The 14,996-nt window shown below is 36.2% G+C and overlaps 1 protein-coding gene across 7 annotated transcripts in view; it reads left to right on the forward strand.

The window, feature by feature from the left end:
• Positions 1-14,996, forward strand: part of LOC104150250 (ARB2 cotranscriptional regulator A) — a 276,204-nt gene that overhangs the window by 50,486 nt on the left and 210,722 nt on the right. For 5 of the 7 annotated variants that reach the window (XM_068925110.1, XM_068925108.1, XM_068925109.1 and 2 more), the window contains 2 exons: positions 3,384-3,449; positions 11,690-11,881. In XM_068925110.1, coding sequence (XP_068781211.1) covers positions 3,384-3,449; positions 11,690-11,881 — 258 coding nt within the window. The remainder of the gene's footprint in view (positions 1-3,383; positions 3,450-11,689; positions 11,882-14,996) is intronic. The other 2 variants (XM_068925114.1, XM_068925115.1) reach the window with 1 other exon arrangement.

A 14,996-nucleotide genomic window follows, 5' to 3' on the forward strand; every position in this document is an offset into this window, starting at 1 on the left:
CTCCACCCCAGTTCTCACAGCAGGCACAAGAGTACCTTGAAAGTGCTTAGTTCATGTACTTACCCTGTTTGAGTTGCATTTTCCTGATAGACTGCACTTGGAAGTGAATGAAGAGAAGAGATATCATTAAAATGGGATTGGAGTTCCCGGTGTCTCATACAAGAAGTAGAGAAGTGCCTTTTTTCCTCCCTTCTTCATCAGGCCATTGATTTCACATGTTTTGGGCAGGCCTTACTGTTGGTACTTTTTCCTTTAGTTTCCCTTCCCAGACAGGTGTGCTGCCTGCTCACAAGCATCCTTCTTTATTGCCTGGAATTACTTCAGCACGCTGATTACAATGTTGCCACACCTCACAAGTTGGAATCGCCTTAGAAAAAGCAAAAATGTCACAGGTTAGTATGAATGGGCAAGAATAGGGCTGCCCTCTAGCACGTGTCACAGCTTGCCATGAGAATGACTCATACTGGACAAATTACTGCTAGGTATTTCCAGATGAGTTAGTAACGTTGGACTAGAATGAGCAGCCCGAGTCATTGAATATCTGCAGTCGCAAGCAACCATATGACAGATGTTTAGTCCAGAAGAGTTTGTAAAGCGTAACCTTATTCACCTTCTCATTCAAGAAGTCACAAGATACTTTTCAAAATCCTACAGCAATTTTCAGATCTTAAAGTACCAGAATTCACAAGCTAGTAACATTATGCAAAGAAGTTGTGTCTATTTAAATTGCATTCCTCATGTCTGGGACATAGGTTTCTGATGGAAAGTTCTGATGGGAACTATATAAATAACATAGCACAGTTTTCCTCTCTTTTGAATACCCGTAGAAAAGAAAATTTTACTTTTTTTTGCACTTTCAATTTTTCGAAATTTCATATTATCCATAAAAATAGAAGTAATTGAAAGCAGGATATCCCGAAAGTAATGTTAGATTTGCAGTATTTTCAGCCGTGTTCCTTGGTAGGACAGATTTATACTAGATTTTCCAGACACGTGCTGCAGTAAATGCAGTAAAGCTGGCCGTTATTGTATTATTTTCAAATATGAGACTATCGGATATCCCTGAACTCGTTGATCTATTGCCAGAAATACCTGGGAGTCTTTTGTAGACAGAGGCAGTTTACAGCAGTTTCTGTTCGGCTCTGTCTCAGCCTCAGAGACTGTCCTAGTGCTGAGCTGCCTGAGGATCAGAATATCACCCTTTCCCCTTTGCATCAGAGAATCCTACCCGTTGTATCTTTCTTCCCCTTTTCTCATATTAAAAGCGTCCGTTAGGTCAAGTCTTTGCTTTACTAGAGAGTGCTGTACTGATTTAGCAACCCACTTTTTAAGGCTGATATCATAAGTGCATAATGAGCCATTTAGCATCAGAGCCCCGTTGAGCCAGGCTCTGTAAAAGAGTAAAGGTTTACTTCTGCCTTGAGGAGGTCACAGTCTAAATAGATAAGAGATTAGAAGAAATAGGTACAAACATTTTAGCTGAGGAATAAAAGGTAGATTTTTGCAAGCGGTGTCTGATATATATTTTCTTCATAGCAATTTTTTTTCTCTTCCAAGTGTTATTTTGATATTTTTGGAGGTAGATACATGCCGGGATTTAAAGTGAAAAATGAAATCTCTGTGTTTGAGGCCATATTATCATTATACTCATTTTAATGTCTGCACATCATCAGCATCTGAGACTGCAGGAACTTAACTGCTTTACTTGTTGGCATTATACTGAAGTCGATTTCGGTGAACCATAAAAAGTTTGGCCCTGAAGGTAAAATTACACTGTATGCATGTTCCTAACATACTGCTTTGGGGATAAACATGTCTTAAATCAACTCATCGCTCACAGCTAAATTCCCTCTCCAAATGCAGTTTCCCTGTAGATACTAATGTTCAGTAAGACTGATTTTCTTTAAAACCATAAAGTTTTTTGAACATAATTCTGTCAATAAATATACTTGAGCAGGGTAGCAAAAAATTCACATATTTCTAATAAAGATTTTTGTCTTTTGTGAAACGTGTCGGGGGGGGGGGTGCTTTTTAATTAGCTTTCATCAGTACTTTTAATTTGTTCAAATATGTTCCAAACGTTTGCATATTGCGTTTGCCCACATGTACATAATGAAAACTTTTTGGACTTCATTGAAACTTTATTTGGTAATTGTGCATTTAGAAAATTAAAATTGAAGTTTATGATACCCTGGCTCCTACTTGCTCAGTTCATAGCGTGTTGTTAAGATGCCATCGCTTGAGCTTTGTTACAGCGACGTTTGTGGCTTAATATGCTACGGGTTCAGCTGGCAGTAATTGTGGCCTTGAGGGGTTGGACTAAAGAATACCAGCTGGGTTATACCCAGATATTCCTAGATTAATATTTCGGGACTTAGATCTTGTCCCGTCTGGAATTTAAACATAGTTCCCCAAGCTTTAAGGGGAAGGCAAGTACCATTTGAGGCTCTTAATGAGCACTTTTTTCCTTTTTAATTTGTCTTTTTTTTTTTTTTTTCTTTTGCTTCTGTGAAGCCAGCGAAATCTAGGCAGTTACTTCCGAACCATTTTTACAACCCCATATGGACAAAGCACTTTAGTTTGTTCTACAACTTAATTCCCAAATTAATAATAGTTAGAAAGTTCTTCCATCTGTATCTCCATTTTCTTAGAATATGTAAAGGTGAAAAAAAGTCCCTAGATATTGGGTATGCTTTTGAAGTGCAAACAATTTTTGTTATATCTGAGATAGCAGCTGTTTGGTTGTGATTACGTTGACTTTTTTGGTTGCTCTTTGAAAAAAATTCTTTTGTTTCAGATCTAAAATTTCAATTTTATTTCTACATAGAGACAAGAGACTTAAACTCCTCCATACTGGGGAATCGGTCAGAGATTATTTTTTCTTTTTAGAACACTTTTGACCCGTCCCTCCCCTGTTCAGTGAATAGAAATGGCAAGGCAACTTGTGCTTAGGGTGACTAAAGATCTGCTCTCCACGTAGCTCATGAACTGAACCTGCAGGGGAGAGCGTTTCAGGAGTCCTGCTTATGGAGAAAATGCTTTTAAAATATTTCTTTGCCAAAAAAAAAAGCCTTTCTTGTACCCCTGAGTATATATTAATTGGTTATAATCCTTAGTTTTGAGGCACGTAATTATTCACACAGCAGCAGGTGATGGATTCACAGGTACAGTTCCTATTTCTTTGCAGTGACAAGCAGCCTTTTCTGAGGGACAGCTTTTATATGAAGGTCTAAGTTCTATGATTAGTTGTATAGTAAAGAATTTAGGTATATACCAGAACATACACAAGTTTAACCACTTGCTTGTAAGTCTTCTGACTGGATATGCCATTACTGTAAGCAGTCTAATTTCTCTTTGCTTTTCTTTTTCTTTTTTTCTTCCAGATCATTACTAAATATGTTTATGGACTGCTGGAAAAGGAATGCCACTTGAAAAAAGTAACTCTCCCAGTAAGTGTAAAACTTTTTCATAGCTGTTTTTTCTCTTCACTATGCAAAGTACACAGTCCCTACTGCGAGGAGACTGCAGTCCAGTATTCAGATAAAGATAAGTTGTGCTCAGGCTCTGTGGAAGGTATTGTCTCAGAGCACTGACTTCACATGTAGCATGTGCATGCATCTGTAGAAATGGTTCTGCCTAACTTCTAATGTATGTGATTTCTCCAGCTTAGCATTCCTAGCTTGCCAGATGTCAATATTTTCAAAATGCAGTAGTTTTGGTAGAGAAACCATATGTCTTTTCAAAAAATATTTGTGAATGTTCTGAGACCTTTACAGCTAGATTTAGAGAACCAGAAACAGGTGTCTCTACAAGCAGAGGAATAAGCTCCAAACAGAGTCTGAGTAAACTGCCCCAAATGTTTTTAAAGCACACTTGCAGAGTAGCTTTTTCAGTAACTTGTAACACATATATAAATATATATGTTTGTGTGTGTGTGTGTGTGTGTATATATATATATATATATATATACACACACACACATATATATAAAGAGAGAGGATAAGGTGCTGGTGTAGATTAGTGGAAATATTTGATCAGTCCTTACAAGTGATGTAGCACTCCCCAAAATGTACATGTGAAATATTTCTGTCTATCAGTGTAAGTGATATCATGTATTTTTATATTCTGCAGAGAGATACTAGTGGCCGCTCTGGGTAGCCTTTCTAGCACTGTTAGAAAGGACTCTTAGGACCTTTGAGAAGTATTCATGCTGCCATTGTTCTCAGCAGGCCCGTGATATTCAGTAGAGGAAAATGCCCTTGGGCTAAGCTTTGACAATTCTGTAAAGTTTTTAGAATTCCCATTTCCAATCTCTAACTGTGGTTGTTTAAGGAATGTTTTGATAACCTGCCCAAACTACTGAATATTTCCTGGCCAGGCCTTACCGTTGTCACATCATCAGGGCAGAAGAGGCTGTGCTAGGAACTCCGAGGAGCCACCAGGGGAGAACAGCAGCTACACTTGGTGTTCGTAGTCCTCCAAAGAGTGTCTGCTGCACGATTGCTCCTGACTGTGTGGGGACACTAGCCGAGAAGGCATTCCCTCGCTTAGATTTCTCTCTGCAGACAGAGAAATGGATTGCATTCGCCATGACAGTCTGCCTGATGCAACGTGTGATGTGGTCTCTAGCTTCTTCGCACAATAGGTTTTTCTGGAGGGAGTTCTGGTCCAAGAGTGTGTCCGTGTCCCAGACAGATAGTATGTTTAAAGAAAAAAATATGCTTATCCCTCAAAGAATGACACATCCTGTCTGTGCAGCCAGGAAGCTGTCGTTTCTAAACTTCCGAGTGCCCAAGTTTCGAGCCTATAGAATTTTTTCGAAGGTCCTTTTTAACCAAATATGCATGTACATAATGCGATGTTAAGGCTGAGTCATTAACTTCAAAGAAAATGATGATATGAACAAAATTGGAATAAACATTACCATATTTCCATCACCTCTCGCACACACTTGGGGACTCTTCTCCTTGGCTCTGAGATTTGGGTATCTGAGTTGGGAGAAGAATGGCCCACCTTGTCTAGCTCGTGCTGTTGCACTAATCTTTTTTTACTCGTATTTATAAATTATGTAGTGAGCACTGATGTACTGATAGATCAGTACATAACTATACTACTGTCAGTAGTATAGTTAAGCTATTCTCAAACATATTACCTCCATCTTCTGCAAAGTGACATAATTTAATTGCATTTTGGAGCAAACACTCAGAGTATATGCAACTGTGTAATTCTGAGCAGTGTGGAAAATTTGGTATAAGATCTGAACACTATTCTGTAATAATAACTGTTATGTCACCACAGTAGAAAATAGTTTATGAAGAGGTCTACATAAAGTGAGATAAATGTAAAAGAGTAGGTAGAAGTTGAAAAATGAAAGCTATATATAGACCATCTTTAAACACCTCTCAAGACAAACTCCCAAATAATAACACACACTCATACTCACACACACACAAATGGCTTAAACTAGTTAATAGGAGCAATAAGACAGCTTTTAGCAACAGTAAGTCCAGGGCAAGCGAGGGAGGGAAAAAAAAAAAAAAAGAGTATAAACTCTGGCAAGTTACATATACGCTAAGATCACCCAAAACGGAATTTGAGGAGCAACTTGTTACAGTTGTAAAGCCTAATAATGAATCAGAGAGCTTGGTGGGGCTGATGGATGGTCAGGGTACAAAAGGAATGCTCAGATAAAAAAGGTCAAATAAGAACAACTGAAATGATTATTTCCAATATTATTTGTTCCAGAGGCTTTCATGCTCTGTTTTTTCGTTTTGTTTTGTTTTAATGGGATATAATTCTGAGGAACTGTCTCAAATTGACATATCAGTAGAGAGGATCTTAGAACAAATCGATGCAACATGCAATAGTCACTTTCCAGGAGGAGATGGTTTTTAATCCCAGGGTTTTGAAAGAAGTCAAATATGAAGCTACAGAGCAACCAGCTACTATGTAACTTACTGCTTAGATCCGCATTTCTACATCAGAGAAATAGAAGAAGAGTAAATGCAATAATAGCCTTTGAAGGCAAAGGGCTCCAGGAGTAATTCACAGAACTACATTATCAGGAAGTCTGACCCCTGTACCAAGCAAATTAATAAAAACTATGATAAAATATTGAGTTAGTAAAGGCAAAACTATGTATTGAGGAAAAGTTAATATAGTTCTTATTTAAAAAAAAAAAAAAAAAGGTCTACATTGAAGGAGTTGGAGATCACGTGAAGACGAAAGATCTTGTCAGTAATAGAGTACCTAGGTTTCCAACATGCTGTCAACAAGCTTACTAAACACTTTTATATGCACTAAAATAAATAAATAATAAACTGTCGTAGGATGAGACGAAGGAGTCCCCTTATGAATTAAGAACTGATCGAAAGAAAGAAAAAAAAAGTGTTCATATTTTATAGCTGAAAGAAGTTCTTACCAGTGAAGTGTTACTAAGGTCTGCACTGACGTATTTTTGTAATAGAGGAAAAAAGGGATCAATAGAAGGTAACAAAGTTTGCTGATTCTTCTATAATGGTTTAGAATACATAAATCTAAAGCCGGTTGTGATGAAATTTGGAATATTTCATGATGCTGAGTGATTGGATGATAAAATGACATATGAGATTCAGTTTTGATAAATGTGAAATTATGGGGAAAATAACTCACTCTGTTAATACAGTAATGGGCTCTAAAAGAGCTGTTACTACTCAGGAAAGAGATCTTGGAGTGATTGTGAATAGCTGTGAGAGAACAACAGTTAGTGCTCAATGGCTGTCAAAAACCTCAAAGTAGATAGGATGTTAGGAGTTATTAAGTGTTGAGAACGAAACAGAAAAACATCGTCATTCCACTCATTATGTGGGCACCCATCTTGAACACTGTGTGGAGTCTGGACACCATATCAAAAGGGATATGAAGAATTTGAAAAAAATACAGAGGAGGGTTGCAAGAATGATTACAGGCACAAAATGCTTTTCAGACAAAGATTAAACAGAAAGATTGTTCAGCTTCGAAAATAGATGACTGAGGAAAGAATGTGACAAATCTGTAACATCATGAAAGGTGCAAAGAAGATGAATAGGGAATGGTTATTCACTTTTTTCATAATACAGAAGCTAAGGGGCATCAAATTTAAATTATCAGGCAGGAAATCTCTAGTGAGAGAGAGGAAGCACTTTTTTCAGTTATAACCCAATTATATTGTGAAACTCATTGCCACAGAGTGCTATCAAGGAGAAAGGTACAAATGGAGTCTAAAAAACCATTTGACGAAGCTAAAGTGGGATGGGTCCATTGAACTATTATACATGCTTGTCTGGATATGAATTCTGGCTGAGGAAGCTCCAACATTACTGGTTACCAAAAACAGAGAGGAATCACTCCATATCCAGCCTGTTCTCATACGATTTCCCTAAGCAATCTGCCATTTGTCAGACTCCTGGGACGTGTAATCTGACCAGTGTGGCCATTCTTAGGTATGGCCTTATGTGAATGCGTTACAAAAAGAGAAACTTTTTTTTTTTCTGCACTTCATCACAGGTGATCAGAAAGTTGGTATATTGGTTTTCCTTTCTCTGTCAGTTGATCATGAAGTTGGTAGGGTGTGTAATGATGTTTAAATACATGAAATGTGTTTCGGGACTGTATTAAGGGAGGTTTCCTCAGGTTTTTGGTTTTTTTTTTTTTTTCCTTCCCCCCTTCCTCTCCCCAGCATGATTTTAGTAGTGGACTGAAATCCTATGCATCAGAGGTTTAAGATGACAGCATTGTAGGTTCTCTCATCTTTCTTGATTTCTACCTCCTGAGCAAAAGTCCAACTCTGCTGTCTCTATTTAGAGTTCTCAGGTAGCAGTTTCAGTTTTGACCACAAAAATTTGTAAATTTCTTTTCAGATATAAAATCAAAGAGCTTCAGATATAAAATCGGGAGCAGATATAAAATCAGGAAAGCTTACCCATTAATTTAATATGTTAGCATCTATGACAAAATATAAATCCAAATCTTTTTTCCTACTAGGAGGCTTAGATGCATGTTGTGTTATTGTTAGCGTAAAGTATTGTAGTTCTCTTGATGTTCAGCATCTACTAGTGGACTTGAAAATTTAAATGAAGAGACTCATATTCAGGGAGAAGCAGTTCAATTATTTCTTTCAAATTTCTCATTTTGTGCTCCACTGAAGGTTATATTATTAATATAAAGAAGTACTGCAATTTCTTTTTATCTAGATGAAGCCTTTATATTGCTCTATTTTTAATGGTATAATCAGTGATTGATCTTTGCTGTTCTTTAGCTGTTGAGGACAAATAGAGGGTGCTTCTGAATTAAATATATCTTTAACAGATTCTGGGAAGACCTGAAGTGGAAGTTTAAGTAATTACTAACACATTTTATTGACGATGGCACTAAAAGGTCTCACTTTGCAGAATCTTCTAACTTATCAATGCTTTGCTCTTTCACTTCAGTAGCTAAAACTTCATTCAGTAGTTCTCTTGATCTACTAGAAAGCCAGGAACTACTTTTCTTTGAGAAACAATAGTCTCTTATTGCCACCGCTTATTCTTTTTGGCTATTTTGTCACTTAAGTCCAGTCAATACCTGTTTTTTAAAAATTCCACCAATTTTAGGTGTGTTGAGTTAGCTACGGTAATCACTAAATGCTAATTAGATGTTTGTAGTATTGATCAGCAGTTTTCATCTTTTACTGTTTTGAATGAAAAATTGTAAATCGGGACATTCAATATTGTGAAGACCATAACATAAATGAGCTAGCAAGCTTCATGTAGTAGAATTATGTAATAGTAGATTTTTCTTATCTTTTCAGAAGCGAACGAGCGGTTTTCTCCCTCCACAAGCTGCTCGCAATGCTGATCTTTCTGAGTCTTTTCAATATCCCATTTACTTGCCATGGTCTTTCTTCCACTCACAAGTTACATTCATCTCGCCTGTTTGCAGAGTCCAGGCTCATGATTTTATTGTGTTTCTTACCTGGAATAAGAAAAACATTAGTTTTTGTGTTTCCCTGTAAAATCTTAAAGCTCAGTCTTAAAGCTTAAAACGTCCAATGTACAAAATAAAGGAACGCTAGAACCCAGTCAGGTTTTGTGCAGTTTGGGCTAGTAGTGCCATAAGGTCCGTGTGGTAGCATGGACGTGAGATTAAGATAAGGTCCGTGAAAAAAGTGCCATAAGGTCCGTGTGGTAGCATGGACGTGAGATTAAGATAAGGTTTCTAGTATGCTTTGATGCTACCTTATATATTGATAACAACTATGCAAAATACTAATTAGTATGCTGTTGAAATGTAATATAGAATGGTATCATGTGACACAGCTCAGGAACATTTGAGATGGAACTCTTATGGACAAATTAATTCAGTGTTTGGAAATCTTAAGTGTTTCGTAACATCTATAGAGCACGTAACGCAACTCATCAGAGAATCGATCATAACTGAAGACAGTCATAAAACTTAAGGTGTAGCTGTACATCAGAAAAATAAGCCTGAGAAAAGGAAAATTAAACTTTGTATGTTCAGTAAACTATCAACAGAATTTAGATAGATTTGACATTCCTTGCTACAAATTATTGGAAGACTGTTATCTCATGTGAATAACAATGTTGAGTCAAATAGTTAATGTATCTAATTGAAGTTCAGTATTTTACTGAATATATTCAATTTGTATTTAAACAAAGAGTCAGAGATAAGTGTTCATGAGTAGGTTCTGGACAGAAAATTGTTAATAACTATAAATTATTTTATGCAGTCTCAGTATGTCTAGCACTAAATGGTATTCTGCATTGATTTGTCAATAAAGTAAGGTTGTGCACAAGAGTGACCTTTATGTGCATTCTTTAGTGATAGCTTGATTTAATGAATTACTACTGTTTGAAGATAAATTGGCTTGAAGAAAAGTTTCCAAATGTAATTAAGCTGAGGAAGGGAATGAAGGGTTGTTTTTTTTTTTGTTTTTTTTGTTTTATCAGCTGGGTAGATATTTTTTAACTTTTTTAAATTAACATATTTGCAGAAGTGTAAATGAGTTATATTGTGTCTTCTAGTACATATGATAGAAGAATAGTAGAATATACAGCTAAATTGTAGTAGAATATACAGCTAAACTATATCTTTATCTGAAAAGCAAATGTGCAATGTTTCTTCTTAATTCTGGTGTTGTAAGGATTCGGTTTATGTGCAAAACTGAATTGCATCTTACTAAGTACTGTATGAGATTTAATGTTGTCCAAATTTCTGTATTTCTACCACTGTAAGTTTTAAGGTATCCATGCAGCTGCTTCCAAAGTGGCAACATGATCTGGTACCTGTTGTGCTCTTTTCAGCAGAATGCATTTTTTACTGTTTTTCCTGTTTTCTCACAAAGTGTGAGAGAAGAAAAGTACATTTTGTGGGGTAGAGGGTGAAAGCTGAGTTGTGTGAGACGCTATGCCATTTTGGGGTAGGGAATGAGGTCTTAAGTTCTGTGGCAGATGCTGAGCACAGATATGATCAAACGAACATTATTCCAGTTAGGAATTCTTTTTGTTCAAGTAGCGTCATTGACTTCATTAAAAAAAAAAAAAAAAAAAAAAAGAGGTAAGACTTACTTGCATGTAAAAATTCTGTAGGCTAATGGTGGATTAGTTTTCCCAAGGGAAGGGTAAATTAGACTATGTGGCCATATATGAGAGAGAACCTGACACGTTCCAAATAGCCATTCCTCCGTCTCAACACAAGGCTCATTTCCTCCCCTGTCCTTCCTTGCTGCTGAGGAATGTAGGGTAATCCAAGGTCGTTCCTCGCAGCAGTACAGTTACCCTGTACTGGCAGTGGGGTACAGCGGGCTATGAACGCTTGCCTACAGTGTTCTCCTTTTTCATTGTATTCAAATGTGGGAAAAGGAAAAAGGGATAGATGGGATAGACCAGAATAGTTCTTTTGCCTTGAGCCAGATTTGCTAAACCAGGTATACACCTTGCAACAGAACAAAACAGACAAAGCACTTCTTTACTCTGTAAAATAAGAACAAAATTTAGATTTAGAATATGGCTTGCTGAGTATCAAAGCTCCTCCTTGATCTCTTCCTACAGCAAAACAGCAAAGCATTGGCCCTGGTGTCGAGCTCTTAGCCAAGCCATTATTTAGTCCAAAATTGCATTTTCTATATTTTATTAGGCCTATCCTATTAAATTTATAATGGACAAAGTTGCGATACTGGTTCATATGTAGCTTATTGGGTATTTATGTTGAGGTGGCTGAGATGGAACTCCTTCGGCTTTTTTTTTCCACATTATGTAAGACATTTATTGTTGCTTCAGGCATATCAGAGGTGACAAATTACTTGATTTTTTTGTTCCTTTATTGTTCTTTTATGGACTTTCTTTTTGCCAGTAAATTTATGTAAACAACTGAAGTTTTAAAGCTTTATCAAACTTTGTACCACTTCTGTTTGATGTAGTAAATTTAAATCTCCCTTGGATAACTGTTCTGAACTCTGATACAATTTTTGTTTTAAAGCTACATTGTGCAGATACTAGGTTCTGTTTTATTTTTATCTAGCACTGGGCATGCATTAGTCTATGTAATGTACGTACAAATAGTGGTTAAAGAGTGAAAGTTTTGGTATCAGTTCTGATGGCTAACTTTATAACTACAGGTATTCTTTCAAAACTGTTTACTGATGCATAAAAATGTGTATTGGTTATAATTGCAGGTAGATGCGACTGAGAGTGAACCAAAGAGTTTTATCTTTATGAGTGAGGATGCGTTAACAAATACAGACAAACTGTTGGTCCTAATTCATGGTAGCGGTGTTGTCAGAGCAGGTCAGTGGGCTAGGAGACTTATCATTAATGAGGATCTGGACAGTGGCACACAGATACCATATATAAAGAGAGCTACTGAGGTAAGTGAAAGTGTATGTATGTATGTTTGTGTGTGTGCGTGCAAGTATATATTTGTGCGTGTGTATATGAAGAGCTATACATCTGTGATGTTTTAATTTGTCAATCAGTGTTCAGCGTTTTCCCCGTGTGTTCGTTTTCTCCAGGAGGGAGCGCTTGCTTGTGTTTTTCAGAACTTTTGTCAACTAGAAACAAGTTCTCCTCTTGCAGTTAAAAAAAAAAAAAATCTTAGTTGTATGTCATATTGTTTTGGCGGCACTGCCATGTAGTTTAATACGGCAGCTAACGTGACAAGAGCCCTTAACAGGAGATGAGACACAATAGGAGACACTACAGAAATTTGTTATGATTTGAAGTGTTTTATTTTACATTTCATTAGATTTGTATGTATTCTCACTCAATGTCTGTTGTAATCTCATGATAACATGAGCTTTCATGATAACAGCAGGCTTGCTTTATTAGGCTTGTACTGAATTTGTTAGAGGCACAGGCTTTTTCAGTTTTGCACTGAATAATGATTCATTCTGATTCACCTATCAATACTTGACAGTAGAAAACATCTACATTTTATGGACACTATCCTTTTATATCTGTGACACATCTCTGTGTCATGTTGTGCTGTACTGTGTAGTAACATGTGAAAGACACTGCACAATTTGCATAATACTTTTACCATCATAACTTTGTGAGTATAATTCATCTCTTTTACCCTATTTCCTAAATGAAACTATCTGTAGCAAACATTTGAAGAACCTATTTCAGATTCACTATTTCTGCTGTTGTATTCACCAAGTTAAGGTAATCCTTATATAAATGTTGGTTTTTGTCACTCTGTTATACATGTTTTTCTAAATGAAGTTAATTCTTTTTTGCACTAGCCTTTAAAGTGTTCAGTATAGAAAACAATTTTCTTCAAACATTTTCTTTTTTTTTTCAGTAAAGCAAAGAAAGAAAACATATTAAGACATTGGATCATTAAATTATTTTTGTTGTATATGATTCACTAACAGAGTAGCAGATTACACTTTATGTGAAAAAGAAACCAGGTCTTACGACAGTGATGCTTGCCTTCTTTTAACATAAAGTTTTTGTACTTTTTAAATCAAGACTCAGAGGCAGATCCAAAAATACTTCAGGGTTATGAAGTGTAATGTAAGTATATGGTAGGTGGAGTATATGAGATTACTTTCTAGAGTGCAGGTTCTAAAACTCTTCCCAAGAAAGCTGAAGATCTGTACCTACTTAAATTCTCATTACAAGGCTGACATACCTACATTTTTGCTATTTCCTAGAAATACTGGTGTCTTGACTAACCAAAGGGCTTGAGTGTTTAAAAAAAGGTGTTTGGACTACTATGCCTAAGCTACCTGACCATCTTGAAGAGACTATTTCTAGGAGAGGGGAGTTTTAGCTTCTATTTCCTGTGGTGTGTGTATAGTTATTTATTTTATCCAGGGATTGTGTCAGTGTAACAGACATCAGGCCTGTATTCCCTCGACTATAAATACTTAAAGATTTTTGTATTTCTGCATTTTTAATGAAGAACACAAGAAAAAACCCTAAAGTTAAATGAGAAATATCTAAATAAATACAGTAATTATTCAGTCACATCAGGACAACAGATGTTACGCTCTTATCTTTTGATTTCCTTATTTCTTAACAGAGATTTTAAATTTATAGTTCTCTTCACTCCAGTAATTCCAGATACCATAAAAACCACAACTCTCTTCTTTTTTTGTGCATCTTAAAATTCTAGTAAATGCATTACAAGTTTAGAACAGGTACTATTTGCAATGGATTTTTTCATGTAAAGTGAACCTTAGATAGTATTCAATTGTATTACAGTAAATGTGTTGATATTTTTGATATCCTGTAATCACTGTAGTGAGAATTACATCCAGTAAGATGGGACTACATTTTTACAGAAGTCCAGCTCCACTGAAGAAATTTGTACTCGTTGTGTTATGACTAAAGGAAATAAAATAGAGGTAGCTACATGTTTGTATCATGTTTTCTTCCTATATGGATTATGTGCATTACTCAAGTACAGAAAATTATCGTAGAGTGAGAATAAGAACTTCAGTTTTAGTTAATAAGAATTAAAAGCACATCCTTTTCTGGGTTTTACGATGCTCAATCCACTAGTTGATTTAGACACTACTGTCTCTTACAGAATGAAAGTAACTAGCCTAGATAGTAAATGATCTGAAAGAAAATTGTCATAATATCTCATACTGTGCTGCCGGTTTGGATTAAGGAATTATTTTTCGTGATCTTGCACTGTTTCCTCTAAGAAGAGGTCTCATCCTTGAATGAAGTCAGAGTGCCTTATTAAAGCATGAGATTACAATGTACAATGCTAAGACAGAAGAACATGGATTCTTTTTTTTTTTTTTTTTTTTTTTTTTTTTTTTTTAAGCGTACTGTGTGAATTTGAAGCGGATAATAGTATCCAGGATTTGAAAAATCCACTGATCTGTTGTGGGGATGAACTATATGCAGGTGGCTTGAAACAGTTTCTGGAGATGAGGTTTTCATTTGTAAAAACCAAAAATTATTTGCAAAAAGTATTATTAAGTGTCCCTTGTGCGAAAACTAGTTCAGGTATCTTTCTCAACTTGTAGACATTTCCAACACTGTTACTTTCCTTAAAACAAGCAAGGAAAAAAAGCCCTCTAGGTAGGTCAAAACCGTAAGATTTTTTCTGCTACTTTTCAATGTGGAGAGCAATGGAACTACCACGTTTCTTAAAAACGTGGAGAAAAAATAGGGCTGCACAAGCTGGAGGTATTGCTAGAGAGGAGGAGAGGAGATGGACACAGCAGTTGGACAGTGAGTTTGGCAGGAAGTAGTGATACTGCTGTCCCAACCTGGAAGCTAAGGGAAGAAAAAATTGGAGAAACTCTTTCTGTCTAGAACAGCACTTAAATTGTCCCCTCTTTTCCTACTTTTTTTTTTTTTCTCGGTGCTCATGTCTTGGGGCTGATATACGGTAACAAAAATCCAAGGAGAAGCATCTTGGTAGCTAGAAATGTGTTTTTCTTTTCATCTGGGTGGCTCCTTCCTCCATCTTTTTAGATTCAATATCTTGTATAATAGGTGATGGGAATGCTGGGA

This window comes from Struthio camelus, chromosome W (genome assembly GCF_040807025.1).
Source record: "Struthio camelus isolate bStrCam1 chromosome W, bStrCam1.hap1, whole genome shotgun sequence".
Lineage (NCBI taxonomy): Eukaryota > Metazoa > Chordata > Aves > Struthioniformes > Struthionidae > Struthio > Struthio camelus.